The sequence below is a fragment of the Giraffa tippelskirchi genome, chromosome 6, assembly GCF_054371585.1.
Source record: "Giraffa tippelskirchi isolate mGirTip1 chromosome 6, T2T-mGirTip1v1.2.pri, whole genome shotgun sequence".
In the NCBI taxonomy this organism is placed as follows: Eukaryota; Metazoa; Chordata; class Mammalia; order Artiodactyla; family Giraffidae; genus Giraffa; species Giraffa tippelskirchi.
Window position 1 is genome coordinate 84,798,834 of NC_137280.1, and position 17,111 is coordinate 84,815,944.

General features: G+C 50.3%; 1 protein-coding gene across 3 annotated transcripts in view; it reads left to right on the forward strand.

Annotated features, from left to right (window-relative positions):
• The window catches only part of CPAMD8 (C3 and PZP like alpha-2-macroglobulin domain containing 8), a 99,885-nt gene that overhangs the window by 10,382 nt on the left and 72,392 nt on the right, over positions 1-17,111 (forward strand). The window contains exons 4-12 of one of the 3 annotated variants that reach the window (XM_081496569.1): positions 2,218-2,383; positions 2,461-2,513; positions 4,398-4,415; positions 4,840-4,894; positions 6,074-6,187; positions 7,789-7,873; positions 9,044-9,152; positions 11,618-11,845; positions 14,157-14,327. In XM_081496569.1, coding sequence (XP_081352695.1) covers positions 2,218-2,383; positions 2,461-2,513; positions 4,398-4,415; positions 4,840-4,894; positions 6,074-6,187; positions 7,789-7,873; positions 9,044-9,152; positions 11,618-11,845; positions 14,157-14,327 — 999 coding nt within the window. Of the gene's footprint in view, positions 1-2,217; positions 2,384-2,460; positions 2,537-4,397; positions 4,416-4,839; positions 4,895-6,073; positions 6,188-7,788; positions 7,874-9,043; positions 9,153-11,617; positions 11,846-14,156; positions 14,328-17,111 lie in introns of all 3 variants that reach the window. The other 2 variants (XM_081496570.1, XM_081496571.1) reach the window with 2 other exon arrangements.

Here is a 17,111-nt window from a genome sequence, read left to right on the forward strand (position 1 = left end):
GATTGAACCTGGGTCTCCTGCATTGTAGGCAGATTCTTTATTGTCTGAGCCACCAGGGAAGCCTGCCACTTAAAGCTGAGATTTTAATTGGAAACGGCAGCTCTGTGGCTTTCGAGGCCTCGGGCAGGTTCACTGCATGTCTCCAAGGGTCACATTTGATCCTTTCTGTTCTCAGAGGCAGCTTCTTGGTCCCCGCACTCCCAAACCACCTGTTGGCACACAGCCCCCCGACCTCCCCCACCAGCTCCCTCCTACCTGCCCATGCCCACTCCCCTGGGTGCCCTGAGAATTTTCCCTTGTTGCATGAAGGTCTTTGGCTGATGCTGAGAGGTTTCCAGAAACAGAAGCAGGTAAGGATTTTGGGGTCAGAGCAAAAGGATTATCCTCAGGTTGGTCCTGAAGATCAGCTTCAATTAGGGGGGACCCCACAGTGCTGAGGTGTGCCATCCTGAAGGTGGCAGGTGGGCAAGCAGGGAGGTCTCTCAGATGATGTTCACAGCAGACAAAAGGGGAAGCCTGAGAAAGATGCTGGAGGAATGGAGAAGGCCCTGCCACACCCCGACCTCATCCACCAAATGGGCACACTGGCATGAGGATGATCCGATAATTCAGCAGTACACTTAGGGGGGTTCCCAGTGATGGTGACAAGGGCCTTTTCACCCTTTGAGGGACCACGCAAGGGGATGCTGACAACCGCAAGAGGAACACCCCACGTTTGGATGGTCTTAGGAACTGGTGGTTCATGTAGCTCACAGTGTGGACTGCTGACCACTTAATGTCCACCCAACGGGTGCCCAGGGATAATCATAAGCATCATATACGTGGTGCTTGGTCACATCCGGGGAGTTGTGACTTTTGTTTGCTTTAATCACAAAAGGAGCTTCTATAGGTTACAACTCACATGCATGGGTATTCCGCTCATCACTTAAAAAAAAAAAGAGGCATTATATAGGGTGGGTTCCATCCCTAGAACATTGGAAACTTTGCCCAAAAAAAATGTGAACTCCTGGGCAAATCCTTAAGACTGCAGTGGGGCTTTGTTATTATTGTTGTTTTATCTGTCTAGGTGGCAAAAAAGAATTTTTTTAACCACTTTAACTATTTAATTTATTATTTTAAAAAGTTGGGTTTTTTTTTTTTTTGGCCATGCTGTGAGACTTGTGGGATCTTAGTTTCTGGACCAGAGATTGAACCTGGGCCCTTGGCAGTGACAGCACCAACTTCTAACCACTGGACCATCAAGGAATTCCCCCCTACTTTAACTATCTTAAATTGGACAGTTCAGTGGCATTTAGCACATCACAGTGTTGTGCAACCCCCACCCCTGTCTAGTTCTAGAGTAGAGAACTATTTTGTCACCCTAAAAGGAAACCCCATCCCCATTAGCTGTCACCACTTCCCAGCTCCCTCCAGCCCCTGGTACCCACTGATCTGCTTTCTGTCTCTATGGATTAGCCTGTCCTGGACATTTCATATAAATGGGATTGGATAATGGGTGTGCAGTGCTTACAGTGAGACAAAGCAGAGGCATATACATTATATATATTTATATATATGACATATAAAAATATATGTGCATGTACCACATATTTATACATATGAAGCTTCCCAGGTGGCTCAGTGGTAAAGAATCTGCCTGCCAATGCAGGTGCCATGGGTTCAATCCCTAGGTTGGAAAGATCCCTTGGAGAAGGAAATGGCAACTCATTTCCAGGAGCCTGGCAGGTTACAGTCCATGGGGTCATAAAGAGTCAGTATACATGTATGTGAAGGGGCTGGGGTCTCCATCGCCACCTCTTCCCAACTCACCAGCGAGGACCATATTTGGGTAAGATGTTCTACATTTGCCCTTGGAGTTCTACAGGGCTAAGAATATTTTTGCAAGCTTGCAGTGCCAGGAGAGAAGGTCTGTCATGTCAAGGTAGACCAGCATTTCTCAGTCTTGGCACTGCTGACATTTGGGACCTGATCATTCCTTGCTGTGGGGCCATCCTTGCATCTCAGAATCTTAAACAGCATCCCTGACCTTCACCCACCAGATTCCAGTAGCACCCGCTCCCTGCAACCATGACACCCAAAAATGTCTCCAGAAACTGCCAAGTGTTCCCTGGGGGGAACAGTCACCCCCCGTGACTTAGACCTCCGCGCTGCTTTCTCAATGCCTGGATCCCTTCCAGGGCGACACTCCCTGCCCAAAGCTCCATGCTCTGCCTGCAGGTGCCCACAGGCCTCCGGGGCCAGGCCCTCCTGAAGGTGTGGGGCCGTGACTGGCGGCTGGAGGAGAGCACCCTCTTCCACAACCAAACTTCAGTGACCGTGGACAGCCGGGGAGCCTCCGTATTCATTCAGACCGACAAGCCGGTGTACAGACCCAAGCACCGAGGTGGGTGGCCAGCACGGGCTGGGAGGGAGGGCTGGCCGTGGGTGGGAGCTGCCACGCACCTCTTTCCTTTCTTCCAGTGCTCATCAGCATCTTCACCGTCACCCCAGACCTGAGGCCCACCAGCGAAAAGGTGAGATCGGCTTCTAAAACTATGTGCCCGGAACGCACCCACCGGGGTCCGGCCTGGCCAGGGCCATCATCCACAACTTGCCTTTCCTCCTGCCTCTTCCAATTTCTACCTGCATTCTTGGTTTCTTCCTGGAGCTCCACATCTGCTGGGGGAGCCAGGAGGAGGTCTGTGTGACAGAGAGAGGCAAGGGCGTTAGTGGAAGTGCTTCCTCCAGAGGTCCCCACAGTGGCAATGGTCCTCCATATGGGCAGCGGCCTGTGTTCCTCTGGAGGTTGCTTGAGGGCCTGAAATGGGTGAAGTCCAAGAAGGATAAATCACAAGACGTTGAATTCAAAGTGCAAAGTTTCCCGGTGCCTCTGGATTCAATACGGACACCCCTAAGCTGATGGGGCTGTATCCACGTGCACAGGGTCAGCCACACATGGGACCTGGCAGAACATGTTGTTGGGTTCAGGAGGCACAGGTGTGCAAGCAGTTGTCCTTCCCTGGAGCCAGTGTGGACTGTTCAGTTTGACATTGATGGGCACCAGCTGGAAGCCAGGCTCCAGGCTAGTGCTGGAGGTTCAGAGATAAAAGCATGCATCCCAGGCCTTCAAGGAACCTGGCATGAGTCACTAGAAACAACCCAGTTGCCACCTGCGAGGGATGCTTGGAGGAGTTGTCTTTCTTGGGGTGTGGAGGAGGAGTCTGCGAGGGAGGGCAGGGCTGTGATGGGGAGCAAAGAACAGAGACTCCACTAAATGGGGCTCAGCCACCCTCATTGCCATTGGCAACTGCATGAGCTTGCTGGGTGACTTAAAGGGCAGAAATGCATTCTTTCGCAGTTCTGGAGGCTAGAAGTCTAAGATCAGGGTGTGAGTAGAATTGATTCCTTCTAAGAACCATGTGATGTGAGAACTGGACGTGAAGAAGGCTGAGTGCAGAAGAACTGATGCTTCCAATTGTGGTGCTGGAGAAGACTCTTGAGAGTCCCTTGGACTGCAAGGAGATCAAACCAGTCAATCCTAAAGGAAATCAACCCTGAATATTCATTGCAAGGACTGATGCTGAAGCTAAAGCTCCAATATTTTGGTCTCCTGACACAAAGAACCAACTCATTGGAAAAGACCCTGATGCTGGGAAAGATTGAAGGCAAAAGAAGAGGGCAGCAGAGGATGAGATGGTTAGATAGCATCATTGACTCAATGGACATGAATTTGAGCAAACTCTGGGAGATAGTGAAGGACAGGGAAGCCTGGCGTGCTGCAGTTCATGGGGCCGCAGAGAATCAGACATGACTGAGTGACTGAACAACAATAAGGACCATGAGTGAAGAATCTGTTCCAGGCCTCCCTCCTAGGCTTGTAACTGGACATCTTCTCTCTTCGTCTTTATTTTGTCTTCCTTTCATTCCCATCTGTTTCCAAATTTTCCTTTCTTATGACACAAGTCCTATTGGATTGGGACCTATGCTTTGTTGCTGTTTAGTCACTCAATTGTGTCCTACCCTTTGTGACCCTATGGACTGTAGGCCGACAGGCTCCTCTGTCCGTGGGATTTTCCAGGCAAGAATCCTCGAGTGGGTTGCTATTTCCTTCCCCATCCAGGGATTGAACCTACGTCTCCTGCATTGGCATGCAGATTCTTTACCACTGAGCCACGAGGAGAGCCCAGGACCTATGCTAGGGACCTGAAAATGACCACCATAAAGACCCATCTCCAAATACAGACACGTTCTGAGAATTGAGGCAGAGGACATCACATATTAATTTGGGGAGAAGTGGGGGGCACCATTCAACCCATTACAGCACCTGAGCCTGTCCCAAGGGATGAACACTCAGCAGGTACAGAGGGTTAGGTCTTTCAGGAGGGTTTGCTTATGGCATCTGTCTGTCTCATTTGCAGCTGGAAGCTTACATCCTGGTGAGTGTCCTGCCCCTCTGCAGCCCTGGCTTGGGGACAGCCTGCTTTCTGCAAGACCTGGTCTGTCTTTGTGCACTACCCACCCTCCGGGTTGATCCCTGCCTGCTCCGGTACCCCACATGCTGAGACAGGGTCCATCCCTCTCCCTGACTCAACCCTGGGATAAGCTGAGTGTGTGTCTGCCCATTTCTTTGTAGATTTTCAAGCACCTCCCTAAATGGGGAGTCAGGATGACCTCTTCTGCCCTCTTGTCTTCAGACATGTTCCTTCTATGCCCTGAGCTTCCGTTTGCTTGTCATAAGTAGTTAATCTTGGGGCTTGCCTTGACGCTTGTCCTGTCCTAGAGAGGGGGCTTGGAAGGTCCTCGTGTGTGCCAGGCACACGTGGGCTGTCCTGAGCTTATTGTGTGTGTGTCGTCTTGCAGGACCCCCGAGGCTCACGGATGATGGAATGGAGACACTTGGAGCCCTTGTGCTGTGGTCAGTCTCTCTTCTCATTCCTTCTTGGCTCGGGGGCTGCACCTCTGGGTGGCAGATGTGATAAAGCTTCCAGGAAAATAGGATGTGCTCTGCCTGGACACCTGCCACTCCTTTCCTGGAATATGGGACCCTCTGCCCACCTGTCTGTCTCTGGGATCCCAACTGAGGCTCCTCTCATAAATTGAGACCTTTCTGGAATATCAGAGCCTTATTCGTTGGCGCCCCCACCTTCTTCCCACTACAGGTCTTCCTTGTCTTCACCCTCCACCCAACACAAGACATTTCTTTTCCAGCTAGGAGTCAGAAGGCTTTGCTTTGACTGAGGAACTGGCATTTTTTTTCTTTCTCTATGACAGTGATCCCCTGGAGAAGGAAATGGCAACCCACTCTAGTATTCTTGCCGGGAAAATCCCATGGTCAGAGGAGCTTGGCGGGCTACAGTCCATGGGGTCGCAAAAGAGTCAGACACGACTGAGCGACTAAGCAGGCATGCATGCATGTGACCATGAGGGCTGTGTAACTGATACCTCCTTTTGTGCTTTGGCCCTAACGGAAGTGGAGTCCCATGACAGGAGAGCTGTAGGGGGGATTTGGGGAGACTGTGAACAGTTGTGCACCTCGACCTGGGAGATGCATAAACATGGCAGACCCCTGAGTCCTCTGTGAGTCAAACGCAGAGTACGGGCCTCCAGCCGACATGGTGGGTCCCAGTGGTTTGTGCAGCATCACACACGCCTCCAGGTCCCCTGGCCTGGCCTTGACCCCTCTCCATGTCCATTTCCCTCTTCTTGATTCTGAGATGCCTGGGGAAGGCTGCCGAGTAGGGACAGGGCTTGTGCGATTCTCTGTCCCTGAGGGAATGACTCAGGTGGGGAGCAGAGTGGAGGAGCTGGGTGGCCTGTTTCCCTAGTTCACTTGGCTCATGGTCTGCACTTCGCTTTGGCCTCAGGGCTCCCCCAGGAACCCTAAGTGCGGCCTCTCCCTGCTTCCCCAACTTAGTCTATGGAGGAGGTGCTGGCTCTGCACAAACCCTTGCCAGCCTCAGGGTGGCCTTGAGCTTCCCTGAGGGGCTGTGTGGGGAGGGGGAAAGGCCAGGTCCCCAGGGCACCTCATCACTGGATGCTGGGCTCTCTGCCCACGCAATTGCCCCAGGATGAGGGGGAGTCTCTCTTCACACAGGCATCACCAACATGACCTTCCCCTTGTCTGACCAGCCGGTACTCGGAGAATGGTTCGTTTTTGTCGAAATGCAAGGCCACGTGTACAACAGGTCCTTTGAAGTTCAGAAGTATGGTAAGTTGAAGAATCTTAGGATCTTAAGATTTCAGACCTGGGGGAACCACAGTCCTAGTGACGACACAGATAATAAGGAAGAAGAGGGCAGGAGCCTCATTTACTGGGGGGTCAGTAGGGCCAGGCATGAAGTGGAAGGCTGGGTCTTTGTCATGTCTTTTTTCTATTATTTATTTATTGATTTGTGGCTGTGCTGGGTCTTTGTTCCTGCATGCAGGCTTTTCTCTGGTTGAGATGAGCAGGGGCTACTCTCCAGTTGTGGTGCGTGGGCTTCTCATTGTGGTGGCTTTGTTTGCTGCCGAACATGGGCTCTAGGGCACGTGGGCTTCAGTAGTTGCAGCACGTGGGCTCTGTAGTTTTGGCTCCCAGGCTCTAGAGCACAGGCTCGGTAGTTGTAGCACGTGAGCTTAGTTGCTCCGCGGCATGTGGGATCTTCCCGGATCAGAGATTGAACCCGTGTCTCCTGCATTGGCAGGCGGATTCTTTACCACTGAGCCACCAGGGGAGCCCCTCTCATGTCCTCCTTATAATATTTTTTTGGCCATGCCACATAGCATGTGGGATCTTTGTTCACCAACCAGGGATTGAAACCTCACCTCCAGCCTTTGAAGCACAGTCTTAACCCCTGGACCACCAGAGAAGTCCCTCTCATGTCCTTTCAAAATAAATCATGGTAAAATATATGACCTCATACAAGTAGAATCATAATATTTGTCCTTTTGTGAGTGACTGATTTCATGGAGCATGATGCCTCAAGGTTCATCCATGTTGCAGCATGTGTCAGAATGGCCTTCCTTTTTAAGCCTGTCATTTCCTTTTCTTCTTTCATCCTCATTCTGAACCTATGAGGTATCTCCATTTTACAGGTGGAGTAACTGAGGCTGAGAGAGTCATTAAGGAAACTGCTCAAGGAACAAGAGCTGGGGAGCGGACCTGGGCCAGAGTTGCCGACTGTGGCTTCTGTGCTAAAATTCTCCCTCATGGGGTCAAGGGTTTCTCTTCCTTTCATGAAGAAGGTCTTGAAAGGAAAAGCCTTAGAGGAGAGGGTTATGAGTTGCAAGCAACAGAAGCCTGGTTCAGACTCAGTAAGCAAAAGAAAAGGGATTTACAGGCTCGTGTAACAAGCTCTAAGGACCAGAGTCTTCATGTTTCCTCTATTCTGCTCCCTGGTGTCCATGTCTCTGTGGGCCGTGCAAGGTGATGAGATGGGTGGGTATGCCCAGGGCAGCAAAGAGGGACTGTCTCCAGCCACAAGCACTCTTAGGATGCCCATAACTGGTCTAGAAGCCTGGCTACTTCTGCACCCCTGGGATTGGCTGGAATTGGCTACACTCAATGCAGATGGCCTAAAAATTGATGAGATATGGTCCCCTGAGAAAAACAGCGGGTTGATCCCTCAAAGATGGAAAATGGATGTGGCCCACAAAATCCCCAGAGAGCTGCTGGTGCTCAACAAGGCGTAGTGTGGACTCCCTTGGTGTCAGCATTGAGGCCCTGGAGTTCAGTTTGCTGTCTTCCCTTCCACACCTCCAGCACCCTTCTGGAGCCACCCCGGTGGTGGAAGCCACCCTGCCTCCTTCCTCTCTGCTCTCTCCCTTCAGTGCTGCCGAAGTTTGAGCTCCTTATTGACCCACCCGCTTATATCCGGGACCTGGACATATGTGAAACGGGCACTGTGCAAGCCAGGTGAGAAAGGGGCGGCCACTATATGCGAGCCCGCCCCTCCCAGGACACCCCCGCCCGGCCTCCCAGGCATGCTTCTCCCCGAGGACTCACCCCTCCTCCCGGGCACATCCATTCCTCCTTGGACTTGCTCTTCCCCCAGTACTTGCCCCTCCCCTAGAAGTGTCCCCTCCGCAGGGCAGCCCGGCCCCCAGGACATGGCCCTCCCCTAGGACACGCCCCTCCCCGGGGCACACCCCTTCAGCAGTGCCGCTTTCCCCCCCCCCCGCAGACAGCATCCAAGGCGGGTGGGCTGACCCCAGAGGGATCTTTTTGAGCGCTTGTTGTTCAGTCACTCAGTCGTGTCCGACTCTTTGCGACCCTAATGACCAGGCTGTTGATAGAGCTCAACGTGAGGGTCAACCGGAGGATGTCAAGAGGCGCTATTCCTTTCTGTTCCCTGGGATGGCTCTACGAGGCCCGTCTTCCCGCCCCAGCTCTGCCACCTGCTGGAGGTTGTGGCTGAGACGTCTCCCTTGCGCTTCTTCCCCGAAAAATATCCAAGAGCGCGCTGGATACACGCCCATTTTATAGTCCAGAAAATACTGTAAAAATTCTGGGCGTTTTTTTTCAGTTTTGGTCCCGTCTTGCTCCTGTGTCCCAGTAAGGAGTTGTCTCCACTGCATCAGGCATGACATACATACATTTAAGTCTTTCACCTACATTCCTGAGAAGATGGTTTATTCTCATTCTCCCAGTGAGGAAACCGAAGCTCAAAGAAATCAGATCCCTGGCTCAAAGTTGAACTCTGGGCACTTAAGCCTAGCCAGGCCTTCCTGTTGCCCACAGTTGCTCTATCCTCTGTCCTGCCTTACTCCAATGTGTGCCCCCACCTCAACAGTTGTCTCACATACCCCCCTTCTTTGGGTCCAGAGTTCCTCTCTGACCCTCGGTCTCTTTTTCTGTCCGACATGAGGCTTGGTATAGAGGATCTCAGGGCCCTGACATGATCTGTCCTGACTCAGGGCTGCAAGGAAGGCTGTGAGAAAGAAATGAAAGTGAAAGTGTCTCGAAATTAGCCACTGTACCAGTGACCACACCTTGTGGGGCCTGGCCTTTCTGATACTGACCCCTCCCCACTATTCTCTGGGCACCTGCCTGTGAAACTTACTACTCTTTGTCTTTTTGTTCCAGGTATACCTTTGGGAAACCTGTCTCGGGGACTTTAATCGTCAACATGACTGTGAATGGTGTGGGGTACTACAGCCAGGAGGTGGGGCGCCCCATCCTTAGGACCACCAAGGTGAGGAGCAGGAACCTTGAGCTGTCACCCAGTGGGTCCCTTCTCACAGCCCCTGCTCTCGGCTTCGGCCCTGTGATCACTTATTTTATTTTACTTTCCAGAACAGTTTGTATGGTGGGAATTTTCCTGATGATAAAATTCTTACAGACTGAACATACAGGCTAGAACATATGAAAAAGAAGTAATAAAGTTGACTTGTCCTCTGATAGGCAGGCATTGCCACTATTGCTATTTTGATGTCTTTCTTCTTAGGATGATATTGTAGGTAAAGGTAAAGGAAAAGTTTCATTGAGACATAATTCTCATACCATGCAATTCAGATATCTATATAGAAGGTACTATTCACGCCCCTGCAGTGGACGCACAGAGTCTTAACTACTGGGCCACCAGGGCAGTCCCACGAGTTATCGCCTTTTCTTGACTTTTAATGGATAATGCTAGGAACATTCATGTATATTTTTGTGTGATGTATCTCTTGGATTTGGAATTCCTGAGTTCTATGGTTTGAATTAAATATGATCATCTGAATAAGAACAAACAAAGGCTATTTATTCATAGCTTGCAGCAAGGGAGTCAGCCACCATCACTTGTGTTTGGCAGAGACTCAAAAGGCAGGTGGAGAAGAGGGAAAGCTTTATAGTGAAAAAGGGAAAAGGCTTCTGGTGTGCCATGATGGGAGGCTATTGGCATGTGGAAGTCATGGGTGGGTAACTAGAAGCAGGCATCCAATGTAATTGGTGAGGGGTGCATATTTGACTTTTTCCAATTGTTGCTTGGACTGCAGGGAGATCAAACCAGTCAATCCTAAAGGAAATAAACCCTGAAAATTCATTGGAAAGGCTGATGCTGAAGCTCCAATACTTTGGCCACTTGATGTGAAGAGCCAACTCATTAGAAAAGATCATGATGTTGGGAAAGATTGAAGGCAGGAGGAGAAGGAGACGACAGAGGACGAGATGGTTGGATGGCTCACCAACTCAATGGACTTGAGTTTGAGCAAACTCTGGGAGATGGTGAAGGACAGGGAAGCCTGGTGTGCTGCAGTCCATGGGGTCGCAAAGAGTCAGACACGACTTAGTGACTGAACAACAACAATTGTTTCTAAGATGGGAGTGGGGGCAAAAATCAGGGAAATAGTCAATTATTAGGTCCTGGCCATTTGGGGCTGATTGTTATAGGGTTTATTGTTGGGTTGCTATAGAGACAGAGGTCTGACTTCTTACAAGTCAGACTTATAGATACAGCTGGCTCTCCCATGTCTGCGGGTGCTGCATCCCAGGATTCAACCAGCCTCAGACAGAAACTCTTTGAAGTTGGTTGAATCTGTGGGTGTGGAACTTGTGGGTATGGAGAGCTGACTATAATGGGTTGGCTTCCTACACTGGTGCCTGCAGACCTTGAGTCAGAGGTCTTTTTTTCTATACTTGTTCAGTCGCTAAGTCATGTCCAACTCTTTTCAACCCCATAGACTGTAGCATTCCAGGTTTTCTCTGTCCTTCACTATCTCCCAGAGTTTGCTCAAACTCATGTCCTTTGAGTTGGTGATGCTCTCCAACCATCTCATCCTGTTGCTCCCTTCTCCTCCTGCCCTCAATCTTTCACAGGATCAGGGTCTTTTCCAATTTGTCTCCATTTGTATGTTCAATCTCTGAGTGGTGACTATGTTTAGTTGTTTGAGGAACTCCCCAATTTTTTTTTTCTGAAGTGGCTACACGATTTCACATACCCTTGCATGTAAAATTTCATAATCTGGCTTTTATTTTTCTTGCTCAACTTAAAATTCCACTGTGTGCGTACCACTATGCAACATATACAAGCAGTCCTGGAAGACTGTGGGGCTCTGAGTCCTGTCATCCCCGCCTCCTCTCTACCTCCACCCAAACCAGCTTCCTCGTCCCTTTGCCCTGGGGTGCGTCCTCCCTCTCTGTCCCCATGGCTTCTTTTCTGTGGAGTGGACACTCTGGCCTCTCCCCTTCTCTGTGCCTGTTGCTCGTGCCCTTGTTATCCTAGCCATTCTCCCTAGAAGCTGCCCTGGTAGCTCTTGTCTTAAAGTTCTCTTTGCTAATTCGCTCCGCAGCTGTTTATGGACATGGATTATTTGCCCCTGGGAGCAGTCCTGAGATAGGAGTTGATTGAGGGGGTTCTGTACCTTGGACGCGGGAGCAGAGCCAGTGCTCCAGCGTGTGGCTGACCAGGTTCAAGTCCCCACCTTGCAGTCTGGCCCGAGGGGTTGTTTCAGCTTCTGCCCGAAGAGCCGACCTCTCTCCTCCTAGAAAACAATGCATATCCAGCTGGGGATTCAGCCTCCATGCAGTGATGCACAGCATAGAATGGATGGGTCATCAAGTGTCCCCCTGGTCCTCCAAGTGGCCAGAGGGGCACCTACTTGAGCTGTGTGTTTGTGAGTCATCTCTCAAAGCCACTCAGCTCTGGCTGAGCATGGCCTGTGTGTCTCCTACCTCCAGATCCATGGCTCCCAGGACTTCAACATCTGTGTAAAGGACATGATTCCAGCCGACGTCCCCGAGCACTTCCGGGGCACCATCAGCATCTGGGCCATGGTGACTGCTGCGGATGGGAGCCATCAGGTGGCCTTTGACGACTCCACTCCAGTCCAGAGGCAGCTGGTGGACATCCGGTACTCCAAGGACACAAGGAAACAGTTTAAGCCGGGGCTGTCCTATGTGGGGAAGGTAAGCCCCAGGCATGGTGCCCAGCAGGGCCTGTCAAGGTCATATGCTCTGTGCCGCCTCCCACCCCAACTCCTGCCTGAGGACCACTGTGTAACCCCTGCAGTGCATTCCATGAGCCCTGAAGCCGTGATGTGGTTGAAAACCAAGAACTTTTGCCCTCTTGGGATTAAGGGGCTGCTTTGCTGAGCATAGTTAGACATTTCCGAACCTAGAGCGCTAAACCAGATGCTATGTATCCACTTATTAAATCAGTTCCACGATGGTATCACCTTCCTTAATTGGGTTGACTTTATGTCTAGATGACTTAACTACTAAGTCCATAAAAGGCAGATCCCCGTCTCTGAGACAGTCTGATTCAGCTCCCTTGTGGGGAGTGGCATTTAGAACAAGCCCCTGCCTCCCTCCCACCCACTACACCATTTTTCTACATAGTAAAATTTGAGATGACTAGAGATTTGAGATCCTTATCCTAATTGCTGAACTGGGGTGTCTGGTTTCAATTGGAATTTGGGGGGAAGGGAGGGCAAGACCAGTGAAGCCTTGTGTCACCTCAGGGTGACCCTTGCCTCTGCCCAGCACCCACACCCCTCTTCCCTTTTGCATCACGTGGGTCACCCAGAGGATCCTAGAGGTCTGTCTTCATGCTGTTCCTGCTCCTCCTGCTCTGCTCTGGGACCTCCCTTCTCTCCTCCATGATGAGATCTCAGCCCCCACCCCCAGATCTCTGTCCCATGCCCAGAGACATGGCTCGTGTGCCCCTGGATTTGAGGGTCCCAGCTAAGGCACCAGACAGAATATGTATGAATGGACTTGAGGCTGTCCATTCAGTGAAAGGGGAGCATTTCACCTACACCCAAGAAATTATCCACTCTCTGCATTAGGAGCTTTCCAGGTGGCACTAGTGGTAAAGAACCTACCTGCCAATGCAGGAGACCTAAGAGACATGGATTCAATCCCTGGGTCGGGAACATCCCCTGGAGGAGGGCATGGCAACCCACTCCAGTATTCTCACCTGGAGAATCCCCATGGACAGAGGAGCCTGGCAGGCTACAGTCCATAGGGTCGCAAAGAGTCGGACACAACTGAAGCGACTTAGCACTTATTTCGTATCTGCATTAAAGAATGGTGCTGGGAATACTCTGGCAGTCCAGTGGTTAAAACTTTGCCTTCAAATGCAGGGGATATGGATTCAATCCCTGGTTGGGGAGGTAAGATCCCACATGCCTTGTGGCCAAAACCAAAACAGAAAACAGAAACAATACTGTAACAAATTCCATAAAGACTAAAAATGGTCCACATTAAAAAAAAAAAAAGAAGAAGAAGACTAGAACTGGTCACCCCATCACCAGATACCTGCACAGTTGAGAGGTGCTCCAGGATCTTTCAGGAACCACTGATCATATTTCTTCACAACATCCATATCTTTTGAAACTCTCTCTCTGACTGCCTTTCCTACCTGCCTGAATGAGTGAGGTCTAAGAGTCACATGCAACTGTTTCCACCACATTGCTTGCCCTATTCCTTCCTGGCTGTGGCACCAGGTAAATGGCTGGTGATTTGTGCCTCATGACTTCTTTGCCAAGTCCAAGGTCATAAAAGCTTTCCCCTGTGTTATCTTCTAAGTATTTTGTAGTTCTAACCATTACATTTAGGTCTCTGATTCATTTCCAGTTAATTTTGGCATATGGTGTGAGGTAGGTGTTCAGCTTCATTCTTTTGCATCTGGAGATCCAGTTGTCCCAGAACCATTTGTTGAAGGAATTGCTGTTTTCCCATTGAATGGTCTTGGCACCCTTGTCAAAAATCAATTGACTGTGATCCTTTTCTTTTGCATTGCCGTGTGCAACGCAGGATTTTAGTTCCCTGACCAGGGATCGAACACGTGCCCCTTGCAGTGAGAGGTAGGAATCCTAACCACTGAACCTGCCAGGGAATTCCCCTTCACCATATTTTGATCTTTTTTTATCTTTAATCAATTGACTATAGATGGGTGGACTTATTTCTGGACTGTCGGTTCTAATTCATTAGTTTTCATATCTGTCCACTCATAGGAGTTCCGACAAGTGCAGTGTCTTCACTACTGCACCTTTGTAGTAAGTTTTGAAATTGGATGTACGAGTTCTTGATTTTTTAACAGGATTGCTTTGGCTATTTGGGGCCCCTTACAATTCCCTGTGAATTTTAGCATCAAATTGTCAATTGCTGCAAGGAAGCTGGCTGGGATTCTGCTGGGGGATTGGGTTGAGTGTGTAGATCAGTTTGGGGAGTGTCACCAGCCTAACCATATTGACTCCTTGGTGACCCATTCCAGGTGGAACTGTCCTACCCAGATGGTAGCCCGGCGGAGGGAGTGACCGTCCAGATCAGGGCAGAACTGACGCCGAAGGACAACATCTACACCATGGAGTCTGTGTCCCAGGGTGGGCTGGTGGAGTTTGAAATCCCCTCCATCCCTATGTCAGCCCAGCATGTGTGGCTGGAGGTGGGTGAATCACCTAGACCCTTGTCATTCAGCCAGCAGACATGGTTTTGGTCCCTCCTCCAGGCCATGCTCAGGCACTGGGTCAGTGGTCCTGGGTCCTGCCCGTGCCCTGAGTGAGTTCTCAGTCTGATGGGAGAGTTGGCCAGGGGGTCCGATAAACCAAACACCCCAGAGTGAGGCAGGATGCTGAAAAGGGGTCAGGGTGTCTGGCTTCCCCAAAGGATCTTCCTAGGTGGACTCCTGACCAGGGGGAGGTTCAGCCAGGCTGCTTCCCAGAAGGTAGAACAACATATGCAGAGGCCCAGAGAACTGCAATTGTAGTATAATCAGGTTCTGCAATGCCCAGCTGGCCAAGCCATTGCAGGAAGATATGGAGGAGGGAGCCGGTGGGGCTTCCCCTTTACCTCAAGGGATGTTGCTTACGGTTCACCCAGAAGGCAGTGTCAGTGTCAGGCAGACTGATTGGTCTGATTTTTATAAGCTCTCCCCACTCCAGAGGTCTTCCCAAATGGCACAGTGGTAAAGAATGTGCCTGCCTATGCAGGAGAGACAAGGGTTCAATCCCTGGGTCAGGAAGATCCCCTGGAGGAGGAAGTGGCAACTCACTCCAGTCTGCTAGCCTGGAAAATCCTATGGACAGAGGAGTGTGGCTGGCCCCAGTCCTTGGGGCTGCAAAGAGTTGGACGTGACTGAACACGCACACACGCACACCCCACTCCAGTGTCCATAGTGGGGGAGGGGTGTCTGGGTGAGGTCACAGGCGGACAGGTGGAAGGCAATGATGGAGCTGTGGAGGTAGAATTGGCAGGACCTGGTGTCCCCTTGTCAGGGGTGGGAGGAGCAGGAGTAATAGAGAGGATGCCCCAGTCCTTGTCTCTATGGCTGATGGTGGGCATGGTGGCCCCACAGACACTGGGGTGGTGGAGACAGGGGCAGCTGAGAATAAATGTGTAGGTGAGAGCCGAGGACACTTGTGATCACTGTGTCCCCTATGGGCAACATGTCCTTAAAGATTTTTAACAGCCAGAGGTCTCTAGGCCACCAACAGCTTTAACCAACTGGCTACAAATTTGGGGGTTCCAGCTACCCCAGGACCTAACAAATACAGATTTTTTAATGATTGAAAAACACCCCTTAATTTCCATTAGTCTATTAAGAATTAGGTAGCAGCAAACCTCCAAATGACTCCAAATACTAGAATTAGCTGAATAATTTCATCTCTCATAGATACATAACCAAAAATCAGCATTTCCCAAAAATGTCACTTTAATGGAAAGACAGGTCACAGTCTATTTCTGTGACCAAATACTGCCTAAGAAAAGATCTTTAATTAATTATTTTCTTAAAAAGAAGGATGAATTTTAAACTTTACTTTTAGTTGACATGTATATGTATATGTCTCCCTATATATGTAATTGACATGTAACATATTCATTGCAGGCATTCAATGAAATGATTCAATATATGTATGTACTATGAAATGACACCACAGTGTGTCCAATTGCCATACATAGTTACACTTTTTATTTTCTTGTGATGAGAACCTACAAGATCTGTGATAGTGCTAGTGGTAAAGAACCTGGTTGCCAATGCAGGAGACACAAGAGATGCAGGTTCAGTCCCTGGGTGGGGAAGGTCCCCTGGAGGAGGAAATGGCAACCCACTCCAGTATTCTTGCCTGGAGAATTCCATGGACAGAGGAGTCTGGCAGGCTACAGTCCATGGGGCCACAAAGAGTCAGACACGACTGAGGGACTGGGCACACAAGATCTATTCTCTTAGCAACTTTCTCTATGTGCAAATATATTTTTTATATAGCAAAATGATACAAATTAGGACCAACCAACGAGAGATACACACACGTATAGGACGAGAGCTGGAGGGTCCCAAATTTACAGCTTTGTGTGCTGTCCCTGTGAAGCTGGGGCACCTCACCCTCCCGACAACACACACACATTGGCAGAAAGCACTGCCAATCTGGATATTCACTCACCTTCAGGGTCCACAGCTTTTATTGGGATTTCATTACATAGGCTTGATTGATTTATCATTGGCCCCATGACTGAACTCAGTCTCTAGCCGTCTCCCCTCTCTTGAGGCCAACTTGATACCACATCAAGTGGTTCAAAGCCCCTAGCCTCTAATCCCATGATCGGTCTTGCTGGTTTGGCTGTCCCCACCCTGCACCGCTCCTTAGCACACATTATCAGGACCCACCATGAATAACAAAGACACTCCCACCTCTTGGGGAATCCCAGGGGTTTAGAGGCTATCTCCCAGTAACTGGGACAAAGGCAGGCCAGCTTCTTTATTCTGTATCACACAGAGGTCTTAGACACCCCTGCCCCATACCCTGCTTCTGGCATCTTCCTTGTGTTAACTGCATTCTTCCAGCAGCAAGTGAAGGCAGCAGGTTTAAACTCCCAAAGAAGAAAAAGTAGTATGACTGCCAGTCCCTGGGGTGTTCAGAGAGGGGTCTGAGGGCTCCCGGCAGAGCTGCATCCAGAGCCAAAGGGATGCAGTCCAGCACGGCTGCCCCCTCTCCTGACCGCCATCTCCTCTATGCTCACTTCCGAAGCAGGCTATACCCTCCGAGAAGCCCCTGGGGCTGCCCGCAAGCCCAGGACATGGGGGTCCTTAATATACCTGTGATGGAACTGCCTCTCAGTGGCCACGTGGGCCACGCTCCCCCAACACCCTGTGGCCAGTCTGTGACACTTGCTTCCAATGGAGACGGGAAAGAATGAGCTAGCCACACAGGACCCCATTCTCTGAGAATTGGGG